The 23,441-nt window shown below is 39.6% G+C and overlaps 1 protein-coding gene across 1 annotated transcript in view; it reads left to right on the top strand.

Moving 5' to 3' along the window:
* Positions 1–1,020: 1,020 nt before the first annotated feature.
* The window catches only part of LOC129099774 (nucleolar protein 4-like), a 127,336-nt gene continuing 104,915 nt past the window's right edge, over positions 1,021–23,441 (top strand). Inside the window, 1 exon segment of the mRNA XM_054609144.1 lies at positions 1,021–1,669. Within this exon segment, the coding sequence (XP_054465119.1) occupies positions 1,250–1,669 (420 nt within the window). The 5' untranslated portion in view covers positions 1,021–1,249.

Here is a 23,441-nt window from a genome sequence, read left to right on the forward strand (position 1 = left end):
GTCACACTCTGGGGGCTGTACTCTCTAGTCCTCACTTCTCTCTCTGTTACACCCCCTTTGACATCTCGGGACCGTCTGGTTGACTGCGTTGCGCGTTTTGGTCGTTTTTTTTGGACACTTCCTGCTTTTTGAGCTCGAGCTGCAACGTGCATGTCCAGTTGACTTAACCCGGGTTAACATCCTGGGCAGGTGGTATGTCCTAGCAGTGTAACTGAACATATTCAGGACTACAGCTGCCTTTTGGAAAGAGATATCGTGTGTTATTGCCCCCTCCACTGTACCTAATCGTTTATTTGAGGAAGGAGGAAATGAGCGGTGGTGTTGCGCTTTAAGGGTGCAAAGAGAGGAAAAGACAACCCGGATTCAAACAGGTGTCCGGCTGTGTCCCATCAGCCGTAGACCGGAGAAGGAAGAGAGAGAAAAGGTGACAAAACGGACGGGCAGTATTGCTTTTATTGAGCATTTAAAGCGCTATTAATGGGCAAATCAATCCGCCAATTTGAGGACGTGTCGTTTCTTTCCGTAAACCCCGACGCTTCTTCGGCTTCAACGGCGATGGAGACGCGACATCACGGAGAAAGCCTGCTTTTAACATCGGAGATACGTGGTTGTTAAAGACGGATAACCAGCCGTGCAGCTCATTTCTTTCCTATTCTGCGGAGAAAGAGGAGGTGGTAGGAGAAGGGGGGGGGGGAGGCGGTGACTGACATCCCCCACGGGACAGGCCCGGCCGACCCACGCTGCTAACAGGTGTGTCTGAAGAGGGCAGCGCGCTCCAATCTGCGCCCTCATCCTGTCTCCTGCCTCCCCCACTGTCTCCCCCACTGTCTCACTGTCCCCTTCTCGTGTCTCATTGTTCCTGGAGAAATTGCATCCAAAACAAGGAGGAGGGGGGGGGCTCTGAGTTTAATTTGTCTGGTTTTGGCATCCCAGTGTGGGCTTATTCTGTCTGTATGCAGCGACCCGTTTGTGCGTAACAGCCGAGAGAGGAGGAGGAGGAGGAGGAGGAGGGCACCCAAACGGCTAATTACCACACGTTAATTAAAACACTGGGAGTGGGACTTTGTTGTAGGAATGGAGACAGTTTAAAGGGCTGAAGGCGAGATTTTGGTAGATTTTCTTTCACCAGGTTTGAAAGGTTTGGACTCGTTTCGCCCCCTCTGGTTTCGGTGACGTTTTCCAGACAAACCGGACCCACATTTATTCCTAATTTAACGCCACAACACATTGGTTTCTCTCTTGTTTCATCATGGCAACGAGGAAAGCCAGCAGTGCGCCGGACACGGTGACTACCTCCCCCGCCAGGAGCCAGAGCCAGAGCCGGTCGAGGAGCGGGAGTCCCACCGGCGGCGTGCAGGCGTCCGAGGCGGCGGGCGGAGGGGCGGAGATGTTCGCTGAGTTTCAGGACTGGTGCTTGCGGACGTACGGGGACTCCGGCAAGACCAAGACCGTGACCCGGCGTAAGTACCACAAAATCCTCCAGACGCTGATCCAGGGGGACGAGGAGAACAGCAACAACGGGGGGTTCGTGCACGAGAAGAGCAACAACCACATCAACGCCAAATTCAAATTCTGGGTCAAGTCCAAAGGCTTCAGGGTCGGGACGCTGCAGGACGGCAAGACCGGGTCACCGGACAGACCGGTGCTGTACGTCCCCATCAAGGCGACGGTTAGTGCGTCTTCCTCTTTCATGACTGTGACTGTGTGTGTGTGTGCATGTGTGTCCCGTTGTCACTATCGGTGCGTGTCCATCACTATTGGGCTTCCCTTATTTGTCTAAAGAAATAAGTGTGTGTGTGTGTGTGTGTGTGTGTGTGTGTGTGTGTGTGTGTGTGTGTGTGTGTGTGTGTGTGTGTACAGCATAACTTTCCCTGGCTCGGTGCCATGGCTACAGCAAACACCTGTTCCAATACAGAGCTGAGCCTGTTAGTGGTTTTGCACTGGTGCTTTTTTTTTTATACCCACAATCTTTATTTTAACAGCCTGTCCCAGTTGACTGTCGGGCAGTATACTGGGAAAGCTGCACACAAAGATGTAGGCTACTCACACAAGTTATGCTGAATAAGAAATGGGTTTTCTTAACTGGCTCTTGTATTCATTTTGTAATCAGTCAGTTGATAAAATAAATGACAGGTGCCTAACACAGTTAACCAAAGCCAAACATTATGTTGTCAAATCGCTTGTGTAACTACAAGACACCAGTATTTTATTTATAATGAGATTAAACCAATTGGCATTTCACATGCTATACCCGTAACTCCATAAATATCTACAATTGACTAAAAATGAAGTTTCAGCTATTACTGCTGAATATGATTGACAGTAACAAGTAACTTGCAGTTTTTGTGTCTGTAGTACAGTTAAATTCATCACTGCTGGTACAACTCAAATTTTTTCAACATAATTAAGCTACATCACTTTATGAGAAACTGTCCAGTTTATCGGTCTCACTTATACCTTTGCCCTCCTGTCAGTACCGCAATGACCTTTGACCCGGAGTTTTACTTTTTTCCACATGACCCCAATTTGAATAATTAAAAACTAACCATTCTTGCTTTAACTCAGGATAAATATTGTTTTCATTAAGCGTGACTGCATTTTTAGAAGGTATACTTGTAAATGACTTGTATCCCAAAAAATGTGTAGCTATACTGTTTAAAATATAAGTAAAATGTTCCTTGTGTTCCTGTTGGTATTCCAGCATTTTGCTTACTTTATATTTTGCTCATTTCATATTTAAAAAAAGGAAAAAATCCCAGGTGAATAAAGTACAAAAATCACCATGAAACGTTCCCAATTGATGACTTATATTAAGGCAAATGTTTTTTTTTTGTATTGCAAGTTTTCTTGTAATACAGGCTAATAATGATATATGAACAAACCCCTCTGCAAAAATATATTCACAATCTGAGAAAAATGCCTTTAAAGATATTTATTGTAAAATTCCACACACTTAACAAGACTCTATGGCTGAAAAGGATAAGCATTTTTACCAAAACTGATTAGTTACATTGTTTTGTTTATACGTTTAAATATGCAAATGGTGTGTAAATATGCAAATGTCTTTATTCATGTCGTCACGTAAACTAATTTGTGTTGCATACATTTACCATCTAGGAAATTCAGAAATGATAGTTGATGTCTCGAATATGCTCATTTAAACCAACAGATGTTAGTTGTGATAATTAGTTGAGAAAACTAAAATCCTATAATAATGATGTTTATTGCATCCACAAGTCTAGAAGTTTTCTTACAGTCCGATGTTTTTTAAAGTTGATGTTGGCTTGATCTCCGTTATGAATCATCAGTTAGCTATTTACTCACCACAGCAAACATTTTGTGGTTTCTTATTCAAGTCTTTGTTAAGGTTGAATCCAACAAAATATGTCATCATTAAAACACCAACTCATAATCTTACCAAATAGTAATAGTGTTAATTATTGGGCTTATTATAGATATGAATCATCTACAATTTAGTCAGTTAACCGATCACGTTATGGATCATGCAAGAATGACAAATATTTTTCTGGTTCCAGCCTCACAGATGTTTGCTTGTCTTGTCTGCTTGTCTGCTTTATATCTTTGGAAATTGAAGATCTTTTGGTTTTTCGACTGGCGGATGCAGAAAATAAGAATGTGTGATTAGTTTTATATGATATTCTGACACTTAATAGACTGAACGATTATTGAGTAATATAAATATTGTTAGTTGAGGCAGTAGATTTGGGAGATACAACTGAAAAAAGAATGTGAAGTCCCTGTTGCCTTTGTCTCCCATCATCCACCATTTCACCCAGATTTGGCTTTTTAAAAAATAATCACTTATTGTTGATTGTTGTGTGTCCACTTATGTCGAGGTACAGTAATGTAAAATGGTGTTTGGTGACAAAACTGTAACTGAACTTACCTGTTGTTCAGTGTGTTGTCCTCTGTATTCATTCAGTTGTTCAGTTTGTCCTCCTTTCTGTCTGGTCAGCTGTCTGTTTCCACATCAAATCTTTGCTGCGTTTCTAAGCAGAATCATCTTTGTTTTACAGATATGAGCTCGTCAAATTTATGGAGTTATTGTACAAAAGATGTTGCAGCGAAGGATTCAAACCCTTCAAGCTTTACTCTTCATTTTTCTATCGTCTTTGTTTAGGATTGTGTGAGTGTCTGGGAGCAGCCATGGCCCACATGTTGTTGGTATTTTCAAACCGGAGAGCACTTGTTGACAGCGGAGTGCAGTGTGAGTGGGATGACACATAGATATGAATGAGAGGAAATAAAAATGGGGTTGTTTCTGTGATTGTAAAACACTGCAATGTATTTACAAAACAACATAAAAACATTAAAGAAAATCTCATAAAAGAGACGACAGACTTGCATCAACCAAAGAATTGTCATTCAGTGTCGGGACAAGTACATTCAGCATTCAACGATCCTTAATCCTGTTTTTAAAATCTTGCATGCTTACAAAATAATGTAGTTTAAAATGTCTCTGCAGCTAACACCTAGAATTTGTTTTTAATTACTTTATCCAAAAACCTGTGAATGACGTACCTTATTTGTCCACTTGACCTGAGGTTGCAGCTACTTTTCGGCTTCAATAGAGAGCATAGATTAACACAACGTTCATGTAATATGGCCTCTTACAGGTGTATAAAGAAAACAAACTGACCTTATCATACAAGCTTCAATGATGTGTGCGGAGACCTAAATCAGAGACAAATCTTAAAGCAGCATGAATTACTGAGTTTAACATTTTCAACAAAGATGAACTTGCATGCATATATATATATATATATATATATATATATATATATATATATATATATATATATATATATATATCACCGTAATCAATTGCTGATTGAAGCATTGCTTTCATTTTTTTTCCTTCTCTTGCAGCAAAGGAAAATCTGCATTTGTTTCTGTTCAATAAAATGTATTTGTATTGGCCAAAATTACCAATTTGCCTCAGACGGCTTTACAATCTGTCCAGCATATGACTTCCTCTGTCATAGGACCTTTGCATCGGAAAAGGAAAAACTTTCCCAAAAAAACCTTTTAACGGGGTACGAAAGATTTCTAGAGTTGAAACCTTTTTCCTGAGCTTTTAAAATACTCAATATGATGTTTAAAAGACAGATATATTCTAGGAAAAAAACCCAGGTATTTATAATTTGGGACTTTTTCAATCATCCTATTATTTACAGTACCAATCTGATACACATCATCATCTTTATCCTCGACAAGCACATCATTTTAGTTTTGTTAACATTTAGTACTCAAGTCTAAATTCATTAAAAGCAGATTGCATTTCCTCAAGTTTTACTCGCTAGCGATGTGGCAGAACTATACATAATAATGCAACACAGATTATTAATATAATCAAAATGTGTTATCTCAATCATCTGTGGAAAGCTACACCTGAATGATCCTTTTTGTATCTTTAGACTCAAATCACAGGTTGTTCAAATGGCTGAGCAGACAGGTCAATGTAATGCAGGATTGCTTTGGAGATGGAGAAGGGTTTGAGACGCTGGTTGGCATGGTTACCGTTTGGCTATTTTTCACCCTGTCCTGTTATTATTTCATCTTCAGATTAATATCAGGAGTATTGCAGTCAGGACTGGGAATCCTCTCCCAGAGTGTGTCTTCTGTAATCCCTCTCTGTGTGTCTATCTCTTTTCAGCAGCAGGTCTGTTGAGTCTGTTTTGTCTCTGAGGTTCGGGCTGTTTAGACTGCAGAGAGAGAGAAACAAAGATCCCTTCTGGGTGCGTGTCTGTGTTTTATTTCTAAACATAGCTGGACCGATGTTGGAAAGATGAGGAAAATTCACGATGGGTGACGACGTTTTAGTCTGTCCTCACATGGATTAGTGTAACCAGGTTGGTTCAGCCAAATCACAAAAAGCATAACTTTCACTTCCCCTCTAGTGGTCTCTAGCAGTTAGTTTCTGACCACACCCCAATACAGTGGAGGTGAATGTAACTTGATTTCTGGTTATATTTTAAAAACTCAAGCATAACATAATTTTACATAAACAATGCAGTAGTTTAAGACTTTCATGATGATTGTTTTTCATGAACTGAAAACACAATGTGAAAAGGTTAAAGTTTTAAGATAAAAACACAGACAACTCACAGACCAGAAAATGCTGCGTTAGCAACCTGTCAATCACAGGGGAGACACAACCAAAAGCATGGGACATAATTTTACTAAATGAACATCATTCTGTTTTGAAGAAGACTTGAAATTAGCAATTGAGACCATAAACTCATGTTTAAAATGTTTACCAAGGTAATAATCAAGTAGGGTCATTTTCTCATAGACTTCCATACAATTGGATTTCATTTTTCAACCACAGGTTTTGCCCCCAGACATCTTCGCATTGGCTTTCGTTTTACGATCCAGAGGTATCTGCCTGGTTTGGGGGTATTGTACATCTGTGAAAAAGTTCCAAATATAGAGGACCGAGGGCCAAGTGAATGCAGGAAAAAATGATATAGGATAGTGGGGGCACATTGGCACCTAAGGCAGGCAGGATCATTTGTGTATTCTCTCAGTTGCAGACAGCCAGGTCTCATCAGTTAGTTCAATGCTCAATTCTTCTTCCCAGGCACTTTTCAGATGGTTAAGAGGGGGGCTAGAGATGTTTTGAATGATGTTATAAATCCTTGAGACATAGCACTCTTGATAAGGGTTGAGACTAAAACAGTCTTCCATCCACCCCCCAATTGGGGCAGCTAGAAAAGAGGGAAAGCATTTTCTGTTAATCCTTTTTTTTTTATAGCTTAGTTCCAATGAAAACTCACTGTAGACAACATAGCCTGGTCTGGTGATTGTCTTGAAGGTCTAGGAATTGCCCTGAATAACTCGGACATTTGTTTTAAAATGGTCAGTTACTATTTAGTTATTTTAAATCCTTTGTTTCGGCCACCAGCTTTTATTCAGGAATGCCAATGAGTTGTGAAGTCTTGTAAGTTCTAATTGTGTATGTTATATATATATATATATATATATATATATAATATATAATACTTGGAGGCGGGATTTAGAGTGACTAGCAAACATAGCACCAGCATTATGTCATGTCATACTAGGAAGATTGAGCAGATCTTCAAAACATTTTGCTGAAAAAATATAAACACTACCTGGTCCACCATACGATATTAAAACAAAGGTCTAGTTTGAAAAACAAAATTTTTCCACCCCCCTATGTTCCGACTTTTCAAACATACTGTATGTGATACATGCATATATGTGGCAATGTTCATTTGTTGCTGAGACAGAGAATGGTCTCGAACATAGAACATTTTCTCTGAATTTGTCTGTCTGAAAAATGCCAAATCAATGTCAGAATGTTCAGGAGATATGAAGCTCATGGAAAATTGGTCCAATATTTACTTAGGTGACTATGCAGCAAAGGAATCGGCCATTCTCCCGTTGGTGTTAGGCCCCTAAAGGAGCAGGGCAATGGCGAAGCCCACGTTACACAGATACAGGAAACTGATTCTAAATATGGTGGCTCCTTTCTTGTCTTTGGTAACACATTCAGCAACTTGTCATTCTCTTCAACTTTCCCTGTAAAAACAGAACTTATAGATAAAATAGTTTAGACTATTTATGCCTTGAGCAACTCAGGAAGTGAACATTAGATGTTGGGAAATGATAGCGACAACAGGAAAGAATAACATTTGTTTTTTTTAGAACTGCCAGCATGTTATTTTTTTCCCTTGTGCATATCAAACCACTAGTCTTGTCTTTGTCAATACCAGTACCTTTTAAAGTAATACCTATACCAATAGCATACTCATTCGATACCCGTCATGTGAATTGAAGCTAAGTGTGTCCCGCTGGCTAGCTAACATTCATTGCTGCAGCACTGCACAGCGCTTATTACTCACGCTTTTACTGCTGATGACACCATCCCCCGATCCACTGTGGCAGGACTGCGATGTTGCGGAAGTTTAAGGAACATCCTCTGGTTCCCACTAGATTAACATTGTTAGCTCTGTCAGCACTGTTGCTGCTGTCATTATAGTTGGCTTGCTGCTAGCCACCATTAGCTTGCTGCTAGCTGCTAGCTCCCTTGGCTCATAGCTTGCATGCAGGCAATCACACCTGTATGCGTGTTGCTGCTGCAGTAAATGTGCCAATCACATGTTGCATTAAATCGAAGACTGCTTGCTGTAATTGGCTGCAAGCAAAACCATACAGACAGACATTTTGTAGATCTTCTCGATAGATCAAGATGGATCTTGTAGATCGGATGTCAGTAGTATTTAAACTATCTGATACTGGGTTATTCTATTAATACCTAAACGTTTCGAGTACCTATGTCTTTGTCTCATCTCCTACCTGTTGAGTGAAGTGAGAAACACACGCCTGGATGTGTAGAGCTCCACAGCATCTAAATGCTGTGTTTATGGCTCCAAACAGCATCCTGCTTGTTTTCTGTCTGCCTCGTGCTGAGAGGGGTATGACCTGACTGCAGCAACGGCTGATCAGTCAGCGACCGTGTTTATACACTGACACTGATACAAAGAGATGATATTGCTCAGCTGATCTCTGAGGTATGAAACGATGTTGGAATGGAAGAATTGACGACAAAAAGGTTGAGGTCATATTGCATATAGGAACTATTTCTCTCCTGGGGGCTCTTAGGTTTACTTTGCAGCCAACACTTACATAGGTAAAACTCACAGGTGAGACACATGACAGCATGCAAGTAATCGAAACTGATTGAGGGACCATGTCAGAAGACTGACAAGGAATATTACTGAATTTAAGTGACAAAGAACTGACACTAATTCCTTTCCGTTCATTTGCGTTCATTCCTCTTTGTTAGTATCATACACAAGGTCTTTACCCTCTTCACCCAAAGCAGTTTTAGGCTCAGTTTTTGATCCTGTCCCATATCACTCACTGTGGCCTCGTATTTCACTGCAATATTCTGTATATGTCTTGCACCTTCATGGAAACAGCACAATCATGGTTATAGGTTGGGAGAACACAAAAATGTATTTTGTGCAGTTTAACACAGTTATAATTCCTATATCATAAAAAAAAAGAAAAAACGCAAGTTGAATTTCTTAAATGATATATTTAACTAAAAATCGAATCTAAATATCCAACGTTTGTCTTCCCAGGGGGCTCTTCGTGATGTACATATTTAACCATTTATATTTTTCTTAAAACCTCTCTTGTCTCTCCTCTCTGTACTATGTTCAGCAGCCTGCAGTTCAGTTGAAGTTTCATTGAGTTTTTATCATGTGACGGTTGGTCTCAAAAGTGTTGGATTGTTGGACTCGATGAGTCAGTCTTGGCTTCTTTGATGCGCAAATGTCTTGACACCTCTACACATTTTTTTAATAAGATCACAGTAGTGTTATAGAGTCCACCTCAGGGAACAGGAGTCTGTTCTGTTGTGTTTTTTCCAAATCCAGCAAGGGACTTGTGCTATATTTCATCATCCTCTCCAGTGCAGTTTTGTCCTTTTTGTTGCTAACAGAAAGTGTAAGTGAATAAAATGAGAATGTGTAATGCAAGATCACCCAACTGGCTTGTGGTTAATTCAAAAGGGCACTTTTTAATTAGCTTAATTAGTAGTGAAACCGCCCATTTTGCTGGCGGGGGTCTTTGGTTTAAGACTTGGAAGAGAATCTGGCCATGAGGTACACATGTACAGCCCTCATTAATGTAAAAATAATTTAGCACATCAGAGCTTTGAATGTATATTTATGTGTGTGTATGTGTGTGTGTTTTTTGCTTTGGGACTATTCATGTCTTGATAATCACTACCTATCATGTTTTTTTTCTTTTGTTCAATATCAGTGATATTAAACTTTTATTCTGAAAGTCTCTTGCAATCAAAAGCTGTTAGAAAATGAAAAAAATATCCTGCTAATACATTTGGCCCCATCAATACACAATGAATACAGGTCATTGTAGTCATAATTGTGTGTCTCTATTCTTAAAACAATCTGGTATCTTTCACATGCATTGTCCCAAAAAATACAAATATAAAATATACAATGTAGATAAAATACTTAATACCTTTAGCTCCTCATCTTCACATTAGGAGCTCTGCCTCAAGATTTTCATAGCATAATAAAACCCACGCCCTCTTGCCTCCCTCTATTTGGCACCGGTTGATGACTCCAAGCAGGTTAATTATTACAGCTAGATTTTTATAGCATCTATAAACATCAGAAGTGATGCCGTGGAAGAAATAAATATTAACAAACAAAACCATATTCAAGCTGATCTTTGGTGTATGACAGTGGTGGAAGAAGTACTCAGATCCTTCACTTAAGTCAAAGTACTATTACCACAATGTGAATATACTCAGAGTAGTGCATTCGAAACCTTACTTTAAGTTACTGTGAGGAACTTTTGTTTTGAAACAGTCTCAATTAAATACTAATGATTCTATGTGACCTACATAAGTAAACAACACCATCAACATAAGATTGTCTTTTTTTATATGATTATTGTTAATGATTTTCATTGATGACACTGTACCGGATTTCGCACAAAATCAGAGGAAAGCTTTTGCTGCTCCACCGGTTCCCCGTTGGTTGCCAACACCATGTTGCTGGAGACGCTTTTCTCTACTGGGTCTGCCAAAATAAACAGAAACTTAAAGTTCCTTGCAGTCGCTTTAAGTAAAAGTATGTGAGTATCATCAGCAAAATGTATTGTGCAGTAAAATATGATTTTACTATCGTATATGATGTTTCTGGATTAATATTACTTAACGACGTATTACTAAAAAGTCAACTTTTCATGAGCTCAGAAAAACAGCCCTGTTAACTGCTTTGTGATGATGCTGTATCCAGCTGACCCAAGATGCTTTTTAAGAAGTAATATCATTTTCATAACACGTAAATTAACATTTCGTCTTACAGTTTATAACAAACATTCATCATCAACACATCTGGAGATACATGGTTTCACTGGACAGGAAGGTGATGACAAACTGTAATCTTGAAAGTTTCTTATGCTACCACACAACCTTGGATAGGATTGGCAGTTAAAGATAATGGATGGATATAGTGAGTAGTTGTATAAAGTAGCATAAGACAATACTTTAAATGTGATATAAATTTGTAAACAGGATGTATCTAAATCAAAGTAAGGTAATTGTCAAAGCATAATCATACATATGAGTCTTTATTCATTGAAATAGTCCAGTTATTGTTTAGGTCAGGATCCTTAACCACATTTCCCATGAACCCTTCTGCTTTATGAGAGGATGTTATTACTCGTTGAATTGTCTGTCATCACTCTGCAGCATTTTTGTCCCTCTGATGTCTTCACTGAGGACAGTAAACTGTTTTTTATGTGTAATGTGAATCTATCCAAATCTAGTACAGTGATTTAAGCTGCAAGATCAAGGCAACTTTGCAGTGATATTCCCAGCTGTTATGATTATTACAGTAATGTCCGACGATTTAAAAGCTTCTATTGGAGCCAGTGAAAAAGAAAGCATCAGTTTCTCTGGTGCCAATGGAATCTGAAGCTCCAGCTAAAGAAGGAAGCACTGAGTGGTTTGTTGGGTCTAATAATAGTTCCTATCTAGACAGTGGTGTCAAGTACATGTGATGACAGCTTCCCCTTCCCTTTACTGGCCTCAACTAGAGTCGTAGACAGAGGGTTTGACAGTTTGAACACAGCCTTATGTGCCACGAGTTGTATCAGTTGCTCCGTGGATCATTGGTGTGTGACTGTGTTTTGTGGTGTGTGTGTGTGTGTGTGTGTGTCAATCGGTGCACAATAGATACAACTCTTTTGACGAGAAAACACTGCTTAACCTTTGACTTACTGTCCTCTGTGTTGACTCTCCAATGTATGGTGAACTTTGATTTTAAAAACTAGAGGACAGGACAAATCCAGTAAATTTCCCCACTGCGGGACTAATAAAGGATTATCTTATCTTATCTTATCTAAATCCACATCTTTTGAATTCTGGATCACATATCTGAGATTTGCAGCGATTCAAATAGGTCTGATGTTTTTGTTATTTATTATTATGAATGGGGCCGTATTTGTCCTGTATCAGAGCCAGTAAAATAATGAACACAGTGGTACAGGTTGTTGTAAGTCAACTTGCTGAAATAACAACAAGCCACAGCTACTGCAAGTTTTGTGTTTTCTGAAGACGATGCTGACTGGTTAGATACATCTATCACTTCTGATTGGTTAGGGGAGAATGACTCCCAGACAGAAAACAGCTGACATCAACATGACGGCAGACTGAATAATATATGGAAAATGAGAATTAAGTGGTAATTCCTGTCTGATTTTTAAACAAAAATTTCTCCGTCCACATACTGAAATGTTTAAGTGGAGGATAAAGCTGTTGGTGTTCAACAGGCCTCAGAGGCCAAAATACAGACCTACAAACAAAATAGTTTTATTTCTTGTTTTACCTTTACGTTTTTTTCACTAATTTGGGACGCTCAACCCCCCTGTTGGCCTGAAAAACAGTTTAAACAACTGTGGTTTTGCAGACTGCCACAGCAGACATTATAAAACGTTCTTAAATATGCAATTAATGCGTACATGAGTACACAATAATTGATGCTTAGTGTATTCCCTTGCTACATGATTAGTTTTTCCCCATGAGGACAATACCCAAACGGCTGCTGTCTTATTCAAGGAGAATCAGATACACAGAGATGTCTTGACTTGGATATGACTCCGATAAACCAGGGTTGCCTGCACTCTTATCAACACCGTAGTGGGATGGGAAATGGTATGTTTAGGTAAACAGATGGATGAATGAAACTCTGTGTGTGTGTCTGTGTGTGTGTGTGTGTGTGTCCGTCCTCTGTTCTCCTATTAGCAGCAACAGAGACAATTTGTCCCAATGTAGAACCATGAGGGGAGGAGGAGGGACTTTCTATAAGAGTGCTGTCCTGTGCATCTGGGGGTCTGACAGTCTGTGTGTGTCTGTTAAAGGAGGCACGGCTTAATTGGGGTGGCCTCCTCTATCAGGCCTCTATGATCTCTGCTATCTCAAAGAGCCCCTTATTCTGTCATTATAAAAAAACCAAATTGACAGGAATTGTGTGTGTGTGTGTGTGTGTGTGTGTGTGTGTGTGTGTGTGTGTGTGTGTGTGTGTGTGTGTGTGTGTGTGTGTGTGTGTGTGTGTGTGTGTGTGTGTGTGTGTGTGTGTGTGTGTGTGTGTGTGTGTGTGTGTGTGTGTGTGTGTGTGTGTGTGTGTTACCCTCCCTCTGACCCTAACCTATCATACACATGTGTGTATGTGTGAGTAAGCAACTGTTCATCTGTGCCAGAGGTTATGTGAGGGCCAAGCAGCGGGTGAAGCAGCGGGCACACTGCTGGAAAACAATTGAGACACAAAAAACAACTCTGTGATGTCTTTAAGCAACCCATCCTCATACAACCGTTTGTATGATATCTTACGAAAAGTTGCTCCACATTTTAATATTTTCCTACGAAAGCCAACAAAATGTGTCCATTAACATACATACAGTATTTTCAAAATAAACTTCCGTCTTCACAGGATACTACTTATTTGAGTTTCGGCAACAAAACTACATAGTTAGGTTTAAAAGATCATTGTTTGGGTTAAAATAACCACGGATTTGCTGTAACTACATTACGCAAGTTACATCTGCACCTTCTTGTGGAACAAACAGCAATCTCTCTGAAAGATGGCTGGTTGTTGGCAGTGATAGAGATGCCGTGTACGGCAGATTTGATCGCTGATTCAGCTCAGAGCTGAAATGATTAGTCAGATTATTGATTAAGGGAAAACTTATTTAGCTTTTTTTCATAATTGATTAATAGGTAAAGCATTTTCTTAAAGCCAAAATGTCATATTTACTTTGTTTTATGTTATATTAAGCTTAATATCTTAAAGTATTGATCAACTGATAAACTGATTTATGGAAAAAAATAAGCAGCAGATTAATCAATAGTGAAAATAATCATTAGTTTAAGCCCTCATTCAGCTGTGATTCTAACCCTAAATATAGGCTGAACGATATTCTGACTAATGCAGTGTAATATTTAGATTTTTAAATCTACAATCTTCTGGACTAATTTATACCCTACAAGTGGACAGCTAACTTATCTAATGTACTTTCATGATTTGACTCTCTTCATCCTGGTTTACAGCTGCTCACACTTTTGAGAGCGTGAGGATACACACGGGGGCGTTCACTACCAGTTAACATGGACTCTCTCTCACACACACTGTCCTGGATTTTCTAGATGATGTGTGACGCTGTATCTTTGGCCTCTTAAAAAGGTGATTCTGCTAAATCCAAGGCACTTCCCTTTTGTTATGACTTGTTTGGCATTTGTTTCCTCGGTGGTGACGAAAAACAAAAAACATAAAGCAGAGATAATTAACTACAGTACATAGAAACTCGTTATCCTTGTGACATTCAGTGGTCATATAGAGGAGGATTCCCTCTTTGTGTCAGCAACAGTGAGGTCTTGGAAAGTGACTGCTGTTGATTTGCACTTCTGTGTGTGTGTGTGTGTGTGTGTGTGTGTGTGTGTGTGTGTGTGTGTGTGTGTGTGTGTGTGTGTGTGTGTGTGTGTGTGTGTGTGTGTGTGTGTGTGTGTGTGTGTGTGTGTGTGTGTGTGTGTGTGTGTGTGTGTGTGCAACTCAAAGTAAAACACACACACACACATAGGCACACACACCTAGCCATTGTCTTTGTATGGTGGATCAGTGCAAGTGTCAGATGTCTTGGAGCACAATGGAGGCAAACCCCGCTGTTTGAGAGTGTGTGTCGCTGCTCAAAGACAGAAGGGGTGATGGAGTGTGTGTCTCGGTTTGTGTGTGTGTGTGTGTGTGTGTGTGTGTGTGTGTGTGTGTGTGTGTGTGTGTGTGTGTGTGTGTGTGTGTGTGTGTGTGTGTGTGTGTGTGTGTGTGTGTGTGTGTGTGTGTGTGTGTGTGTGTGTGTGTGTGTGCGTGTTGTGCACAGTTAAACTCTTGCTGAGCAGCTGTATGCTGTCTACTGGTGCTGTAATTATGTTACTGAGAGGCCAGAGAGTGTGTGTGTGTGATGGGGATTGTTAGTGAAGCAAGAGACTCCATTAAAGGGACATACCACTAAACAACATGATATTTGAAACAATGTTTGAGTATGAAGTGAAATCCAAATGTCACAGGTGAAATCCGTACGTGTATCCTTAAGTGGATATTATATTAAACACGAGATGAAGTATTCAAATATGGCGACCCATCCATTCCAATAAATCTGCTCATGTACATACACCAAAAACCTCTTGTCTTCATATTTCTGCCACGATAATCATCATGTCCATTAGTGTCTAGGATGAGCATGGCTGACTTCTAACCTGCACAAATGTATTGAAGTTATATATATATTGGAGAGTGTAATACTTCTGAAAGCAAGATAGGACTGCGACACAAATGTCCATGGACTTGCGTGTGCGTTGTAGTCAGTGTGTTCTGCCTGCCCTGCATAAACAAGCTAAGGCTGCAGTTCAGGAATAATTACAGGTCAGGCAAGCAAATCTGGCAAGAAAACACAATAACTCTTAATAAATCAACACTCCATCGTCTAACAAGCATAGTTGATGTAGTTTAAATAGGAGAATCGTCACACTTTTAAACTCACGCAATTCAGAACGTAAGCTATGTAACAAGTATCGTAAAATAAGTTAAAGAGGCGCAGAATTGCTTGTTGACTGGCGGGGAGAAATGAGACCATAAAGCTTTTTTCCAATATTTTTGACTGATCAAATTGAGATTTTATTGAAATGTGTCCGATGTCCAAGAAATGCTCTGTTTTTTCCCTTTTTTGAAAACAAAACATATTCCTACCAAGCTGTTTCATGGTTTATGCATATTAATATTCCTCTAGATTATTATTGTCATATTCTGAATATTAGTGACCAAAAGTCATGATATTGACAATCTTTTTTAATAATTACTCAGAATTGGTGGTAAATATTTCTTGTTTGTATGATATTCACATTAGCTTCTTGTGGCTCTTTTCTGCCTCCTTTTTTCTTGTTGTTTCATGAGCTAGATAAAGTAATGTTTCATGCATATCTACTTTAAATACATGAAGGACAAGCTGATGTCTTATAATGAGCGATAGCTGTCTTACATTTTCACCACCCCCACTTCTTCATAGGCTTTATAACTTGACATACACATTGACTTTACAATGACATAATGTTTAGACATCAGCCTGTGACATCTGCACACACACGCCTCTGTCTTCTCAAACTCCAGCTAACAAAGTAAGTAAAAACAGAAAAAAGTGTTCTCTTTTAATTGGTTGTAAGAGATAAGAAACAGTTCTTGATTACTTCTACAGATTGTGCTTGAATTCTTAATTGGTTAGGCTGAATTTAGATGGTTGCCATGCCTTCAAAGATTTAGCAGTAAGAAACAAGGCTCACTCTCTACTCTGTAAATAGTCTGAGCTCCACTGTGTTTAAAATAATGAACTCAGTCACTCGTTTTGTACCTAGAACTAATTAAAGTATTACACTTTGACATTTGTATATAAATACATTTGTTTCACTTCTTTCGCTTTGTTTCGTTGTGGTTTTGCATTTTCATGAGGAGTGGAATAAAGTTTAATGAATGTGTTATGAGGTGGTATGAAAATGTTAAGTTTGAATGGTAAATTGTCAACTGAGACATTAGATTAAAAAGTATTTCATTACAAAAACATAAATATATAACATCTTTTAGTGTAAAGCCTTAGCTGTAAAGAGGTGTTAAAGTTTAACTCAACTTCAATTTCATTCAGCACATCCACATTTTTGTGAGAAGTTTGACTTAATCACACTTCTGTGCTGAGAAATCTGGTTTTATTCAATTTAAAGTGGCAATAGACAGTTTTTTTTTGCTTTAACTTATCATCATATAGTTCAATATAATTCAGTTTATTTTGTATAGCCCAGAATCACAAATTGCAATCTGTACACATGCGACATCCTCTGTCCCGGAATCTGATAATATTCCCTAAAGGAAGCATATATAAGGTGAAAAAATTGGTCCAAGAACAGACCCTTGTGGAACTCCGTGACTGACTTTGGTTTTCATCGAGGTTTAATCGTTTACATATACAAACTGAGATCCGTCTGATAAATACGACTTACCAGCTAAGTGCGTTTCCTTTAATGCCTATTAGATGCTCCAGTCTCTGTAATAAGATTTATATAGTAAATGTTAATTAAACAACGTAGAATAATTGGCACTGTTGGCGTTGAGATTGTTTCCCTCTAAGACTTGCTTTCACTATGCAATTTTGTTTGCCAGGGGTACTATCTTGATTTCATTCGATATGATTCAATTAAAAGAAGCTCAACTAGCATATTTAATTATCACCCTAATTTGAATCTATTTCCTGCTTTACTTGGAAGTTGCTAATATTATTGCTAATAATTGTTTTGAAATAAAGTTGCTAAAAGGGCCTGAAAAGTTGCTTATTTGCTGAAAAAAGTCTGCAGTTTGGCAAAATTGGTCCTGTTTTTTTTGGTAGCAGTTAAGCTCTGTGGAAAAAAGAAAGCAATGTTGTTGTGATTGGGACAGTGGCACCAACAATAATACCACTTGGAAACGCTAGTTTTCTATTCTACTGTAATTTACTTTATTATAATAGTTGCTGGTTATTTGTATAAATGCAGAATCAGATTTTTTTTTGTTTTAGTAATTTCTTCAATTCTAGATTTTTTAATTAGTTCTGTACATCTAAAAGGGTTTTATACTGTAGTATTCATCCTGTAGAAGCTCATGTAATCCTTTGTTTTTTGTTGTAAAACACCCCCAAAAGTGGAGAAGTAAAGTTTTTCAGTGAACAAAGACAATCTAGCTTCTAATTGGCAAAGAGCAGCTGCAGTAGAAGGGAGCTACTGTGAAATACTTGGCTGCTGGTAATATTATTTGGGTCAAAGATGGGAGTTGCAATTTAAAGACATGCATTTGTTGTGAAGTGCTGCTGTAAAAAATACAAATGGATCTTGAGTCGGTTATATTGAGTTAGTTACGGTGCTGGTATCTATTTAAACCGGGCTCACCTCCCACAACGTGTTCTCCAGTTGCCATGGTGAACAGATCCTTTTGGGCGCTGTGATGGTGAAAAGAAATGAACACCCATCTTAATTAGACTGCAAGGCTTCCATTTCCACCTTCGTCTCTCCTGCCTCCTCCTCTTCCTCTCCTGACCTTCTCCTCCTCCTCCTCCTCCTCTCCTGACCTTCTCCTCCCCCTCATCACTCCCCTCACCCACCTGAAAGGCAGGCTGGCATATTAACACCAGCCACCAGGCATAATTAATGAGACCAGTCAGTCACAGTTGCCCCTCTGAGATTATGAACAGTTCCAAGTGGCAAAATGACTATCAGTTTCAGCTTCAGGAAACATTATGCAAAAATCTAGTCTGAAAGTTTGATCATTTTGGTCAGTTTGGAGATCAGTCTGTTTGAAAGAGAAGTTTTAATATCAGTCTTTTGCTGAGAATCAGATTACACATTTAAGATTAACGTATCAAATATAAAGCATGTCAACAAACACTTCAGTTTATCTTTACTCCAAGCAACCAGTAGTTGGTCACATTGCCGATATACACTGTTATTATCTGTTTCACATTGTTCTGTGACTGTAGGTCATATATCTACAGTCAGCCTGCTTTAGTGACCCCACAAGTCATAAAACCAGATACTTAATCAACCATATTCGTAATTGCTTTCATTCATTCAATATGGGATTTTTATAACTGTGTTCACTGTGGTGTTTGCTCGACAATATGCAAAGTGTTGGCAGTTCAGTGGAAAGTTAAAGTCTTGTCAAAAGTTTTCCTTTTGGTCACTCAAATATACTCCTGGAGCTAATGCACGGCTATTTGGGAAAAATCAAATATCACAATATTTTTGATCAAAAAACCTCCATTGATAATACAACAATATTCTCCGGTAGACCAATGATGCTTTGACAAAGTACTTACAATGCATTGCAGAGAAGCTAATACAAGAGTCATTTTATGTCTTTGCTTAGTTATTCTCAGTAAGTGTGCTGCAGCATACTGGGTCAACTGGAGGGTCTCAAGAGACTTATTAGAACAGCCTCAATCTTCCCGTTTTGTCCTGCTTTTATTTTGTTCGATTTTTTGACTCTGATTTTCTATTCAGACAGTAGATTTAAAGATGCAAGTGTTCAATTTGTTACATTTTAAAAGGGGATACTTGCAAGCTTTTACCTTTATTTTGAGAAAAACATGTAGTGTTTTCAAGTCAAAGTAAGTAGTTGTAGTTTTTCTTGTTTGTGTCCATCTCCTCCCTGAAGCTTTGCCCATCTGTGGCAGCCAGGTACTACAGGCCAAGCCCTTCCACTGCCCCACAAATAAGACAATTGGGATAGTTTGGAAGTCAGGTTTTATGAGATACTTGTGCATAGTCTGTGTATTACCTACAGTAGCCCAGTTTGAGGAAACAGACAGGAGTACCGGTACGGGAGAAAAGCAATGAACTGTTGTGGACGAGGGCAGCAGCTAAATGTATTTTAGAGACCTCAAAAATTTGAATATGTCTGTTTAAGTTATATATATTTAGAATATTTTCACCGTCAGACAGCCCTTGCTGGGGATCAGGGCCCTATCAGGGCTTTATCTTTTTATCTAAGCTCTCATCAAAGCCATCAAACTCTATTGTCAACGAAAGTAATTTTACCTAACAGAAGACGCAAGCTGCTGGTCTACCGCTACCTCTATCAATATATTTATTTGTGTTATTGTGTGACTTTGGTGTTTTAAAGGATAAATTCAGATTCACCAAAGTCACACAATAACTTAAATAATTGGAACTGTCCCTTTTTTAAGTACAGTGAAGACTAAAGATCAAAAACATGACATCCTCCTGTTTCTGAGTACAAATTGTGGTTGATGTAAGGCGTGCTGTGTTTGCAAAACCACTGCTGACAAATACTTCTGTTTTTCCACACAGATACCTTTTTTCAGCACCAGTGTAACACTAATAAGAAACCTTATTGATATTGAGTTGCACCTGATTTTTTACATTACATTTCATCACCGGCTGACTTGTTTGCACATACTCATTGTCCCAGCAGATGAACTGTCCTCCGATTTCCTCCCACAGTCCAGAAACATGCAGGTTTGGTGGTGACTCTAAAAATGGCCTGTGGGTGTGAATGTCAGTGTGAGCGTGAGCTCTGTGATTGACTGGCAACCCTTCCAGGGTGTACGCCGCCTCTTGCCCAATGTCAGCTAGGATCAGCATCAGCCCGCCTCAGCCCTCTAAAACAGATGAGCAGTTACAAATGATGGACTGATGAAAATCAATTATTTTTTGCAGAAGGAGTTGATGTGTGAAATGGAAAATATTTTACACCTGTTCAGTTATATGGAAGAAAGAATACACTTTCCTGCTGGTTAGCACACTGGTGTAGACCAGACTGGTGTCTGGAGGGAGGAGGAGGGAGATGTTCTTGTGGGACAACAGGCTTCTCATTATCACGTCTTCCCCCTCCTCCTTTTCCTCTCCGTTCTTGTACCTCCCCCTCCTCCTCCTCCAAAACACACACTTCACCTCCCTCCAGCATCCCTCCTCTTCCATTCTCACTGTCTCCCCACAGACACCCTACCAGCTCCTCCTTGTCTCCCCCATCCCTCTTCCCTGTTCAGCTTCTCTCCCTCCCCTTCCATCCCCCCAGTACCCTTCCTCTTCTCCCACAATGCCCCTTTCTCAGCCCTGCTGCAAACACTGCTGGATAATTAGCTAAATCCTTCTTAGAGTGTGTGTGTGTGTGTGTGTGTGTGTGTGTGTGTGTGTGTGTGTGTGTGTGTGTGTGTGTGTGTGTGTGTGTGTGTGTGTGTGTGTGTGTGTGTGTGTGTGTGTGTGTGTGTGTGTGTGTGTGTGTGTGTGTGTGTGTTCGCTCGTACGCGTGAGTGTTTGTGCTTACTTCTGCAGTCGTCAAAATCAACACCATCATCAACATCACCGTTATTGCAGTCATCATTATCCCTATCATTAGTATCGTCATAATAATGATAATCATTAGTATGATAGTCACTATTATATTTCTGATCTGAAAGGCTCGTGTCGGCTTTGAGAGAGAACTTAATATCTTTTTTATTAGAAGTTTTGAGTGTGCTTTCAAGCATTTCAAATGTTTTTAGTAACTTTTAGGTGGTAAAAGGTTGAAACAAAACATGTAGCAATTATGCAATACAAAAGTCCTATAGGTTTAGCTGGCAAAGGTTAAACTGAGCTCACTGGACACATTGAATTATCAGTTGAGAAGCCTCGGAGTCTAATCTCTTTTTTTTTTTCCTAGCTGCGCAATTCAGGATAACAGCACACCAGAGAGTAAACCTGTACAAACCAAGTCTAATTAACGAACTACAAAACTCATTGTATAGAAAATCTTGGCGATGCAGAGCAACACTTTTCTGTCGGCTGGTTCATTTTGTTCACAAGCAACTAGCGAAACATCTCTTTCTCAACAAGACTTGAAGAGAAGGTTTATAGTTTAGAGAATATTATAGATCATATCAAAACTGACAGAAGGGTGGGACTCAGAAAAGTCACACAAATCCCTCTGCTACTTCAGCACCACGGACAGCACCACGGCTATATCAATTCACAGCACAGTTAGGCTAGTGTTGATCTATTTCAGTGCCATGGTCGGGATCAATGAGTCAGGCATACCAGACCAATATGTACACCATACCAAAGGTGGCTCACGTGCCTAAGGTTGCCTGCCCCTTAATTAATAGAAATGGAAGGAAGGCAGGACTATATGGCCAATAAAGGAGAGAAGATGTGCAACATCAGGGAAGGAGTGTTTGGACTGTGGTATCAAATCCTCCAGAGAGAGATGGCGATAATGGATGAAGGGATAGAATAAGACAGAGCGATGGGATGCTGATGTTTATAGAGAGAGGGATAGAAGCAGGTTACAGTGATGACAGGATGGATGGATGGAGGGAAGAGAGGAGAGGTGAAAGGAGGGATGGTTTGTGTCATGGCCCATTTAGCTGCTGCCTCTCCTGCCCGCTACTGAATTTGAAGACTGTCAACAGGATTATCAACGACTGTCAGACAGTAACTACTTTTTTAAAAACATTTTTTAACGGCTGGTTGAAGCCGTCTCTAGTCTCTTACTCCAAACACACTCCATGCTCAACAATGAAAAGAGAATAGGGCATCATTGGAAATTGTACTTACTTAAGTATATCCTGCAAGACGTGACCCAATAGTGAAAGTACAGGTATAAGGTATAAATAAAAGTAATTGAAACTTATTTTCATACCATTGACAATTTTTTCCTCTTGTACCCTTTCTGTTATGCGGGACGTTGATTCATTTCATGGCAGTGTTATTGTTGCGTTACAGAGCTGCTTGAATTATGAAAGCTTTAGCCCTATTTTTTTTGAAGAAGATGCCATTCATATTTAAGACGGCAAACGTTATTTCTCCTTTCAACCTCGACAAAGGCATCTCCTACCAGATCCACTCGTTCCGTTCTTACCTTTCACAATAAAAGCCTTAGACATATACAGTGCACTGTGTTACTGTTTACCAGAGGGAACTTAAATTCACTCAGACCATTCTGCGAAAAGGAAACTCAATAAAATGGCTTACAGTAGCTTGGGCTACTTTTTTTTGGTCTTCTTTGTACAGTAATTTTCCAGTGTATTATCCTGTTTATGTATGAAGTCAAACTGGGGAATACTTTGGATATTCAGAAGTTGTTTCATCATGTGTTATGGCTTAAAATGTTCCTTATACGACACACCTATGAAATATGAATGCTGCCTGGACTGACTGTTGGTTTTCCTGGTCTGATTGTGTTGTTGAAGTTGGAATTGGAGCTTTTTCTACTGCATTGCATTATGGTACCTCAGGGCTGAAGTGGTGTGTGTGTGTTTCTGGACTCCTTTTGTGTGTTTGTGTTAGTCAGCATTTGTGTATACCAGAATGCACGGTCGGAATGCTCATGTCACAGTGTGTCTAATCATATATGCTTTGCATGCATATGTTTATACATTAAGTGTGTCGACACATTGTATACACTGTATGTGTGTCAGGGTATGTGTGCGTGTATGTCGTGATACAGGTTGGCTGCTGCTGCTGCTGCTGCTATCTGCTGGACCTGTGCTCAGCACACACTTTATCCTGCTGGTGTGTGTGTGTGTGTGTGTGTGTGTGTGTGTGTGTGTGTGTGTGTGTGTGTGTGTGTGTGTGTGTGTGTGTGTGTGTGTGTGTGTGTGTGTGTGTGTGTGTGTGTGTGTGTGTGTGTGTGTGTGTGTGTGTGTCCCATTCTATTGGATGAAGAGGGGTGGAGAAGAAGTAAGATGGTGGGGGTGGAGAGGGGATGGGGAGGGGACAGTTAGCTTACACTGAATGGACCCCACGTGTATCCTAGCAACAGGCTGGTTTGGAAATGGGAGGGAGAGTGCCC

Source organism: Anoplopoma fimbria, chromosome 12, assembly GCF_027596085.1.
Source record: "Anoplopoma fimbria isolate UVic2021 breed Golden Eagle Sablefish chromosome 12, Afim_UVic_2022, whole genome shotgun sequence".
Taxonomy (NCBI): domain Eukaryota; kingdom Metazoa; phylum Chordata; class Actinopteri; order Perciformes; family Anoplopomatidae; genus Anoplopoma; species Anoplopoma fimbria.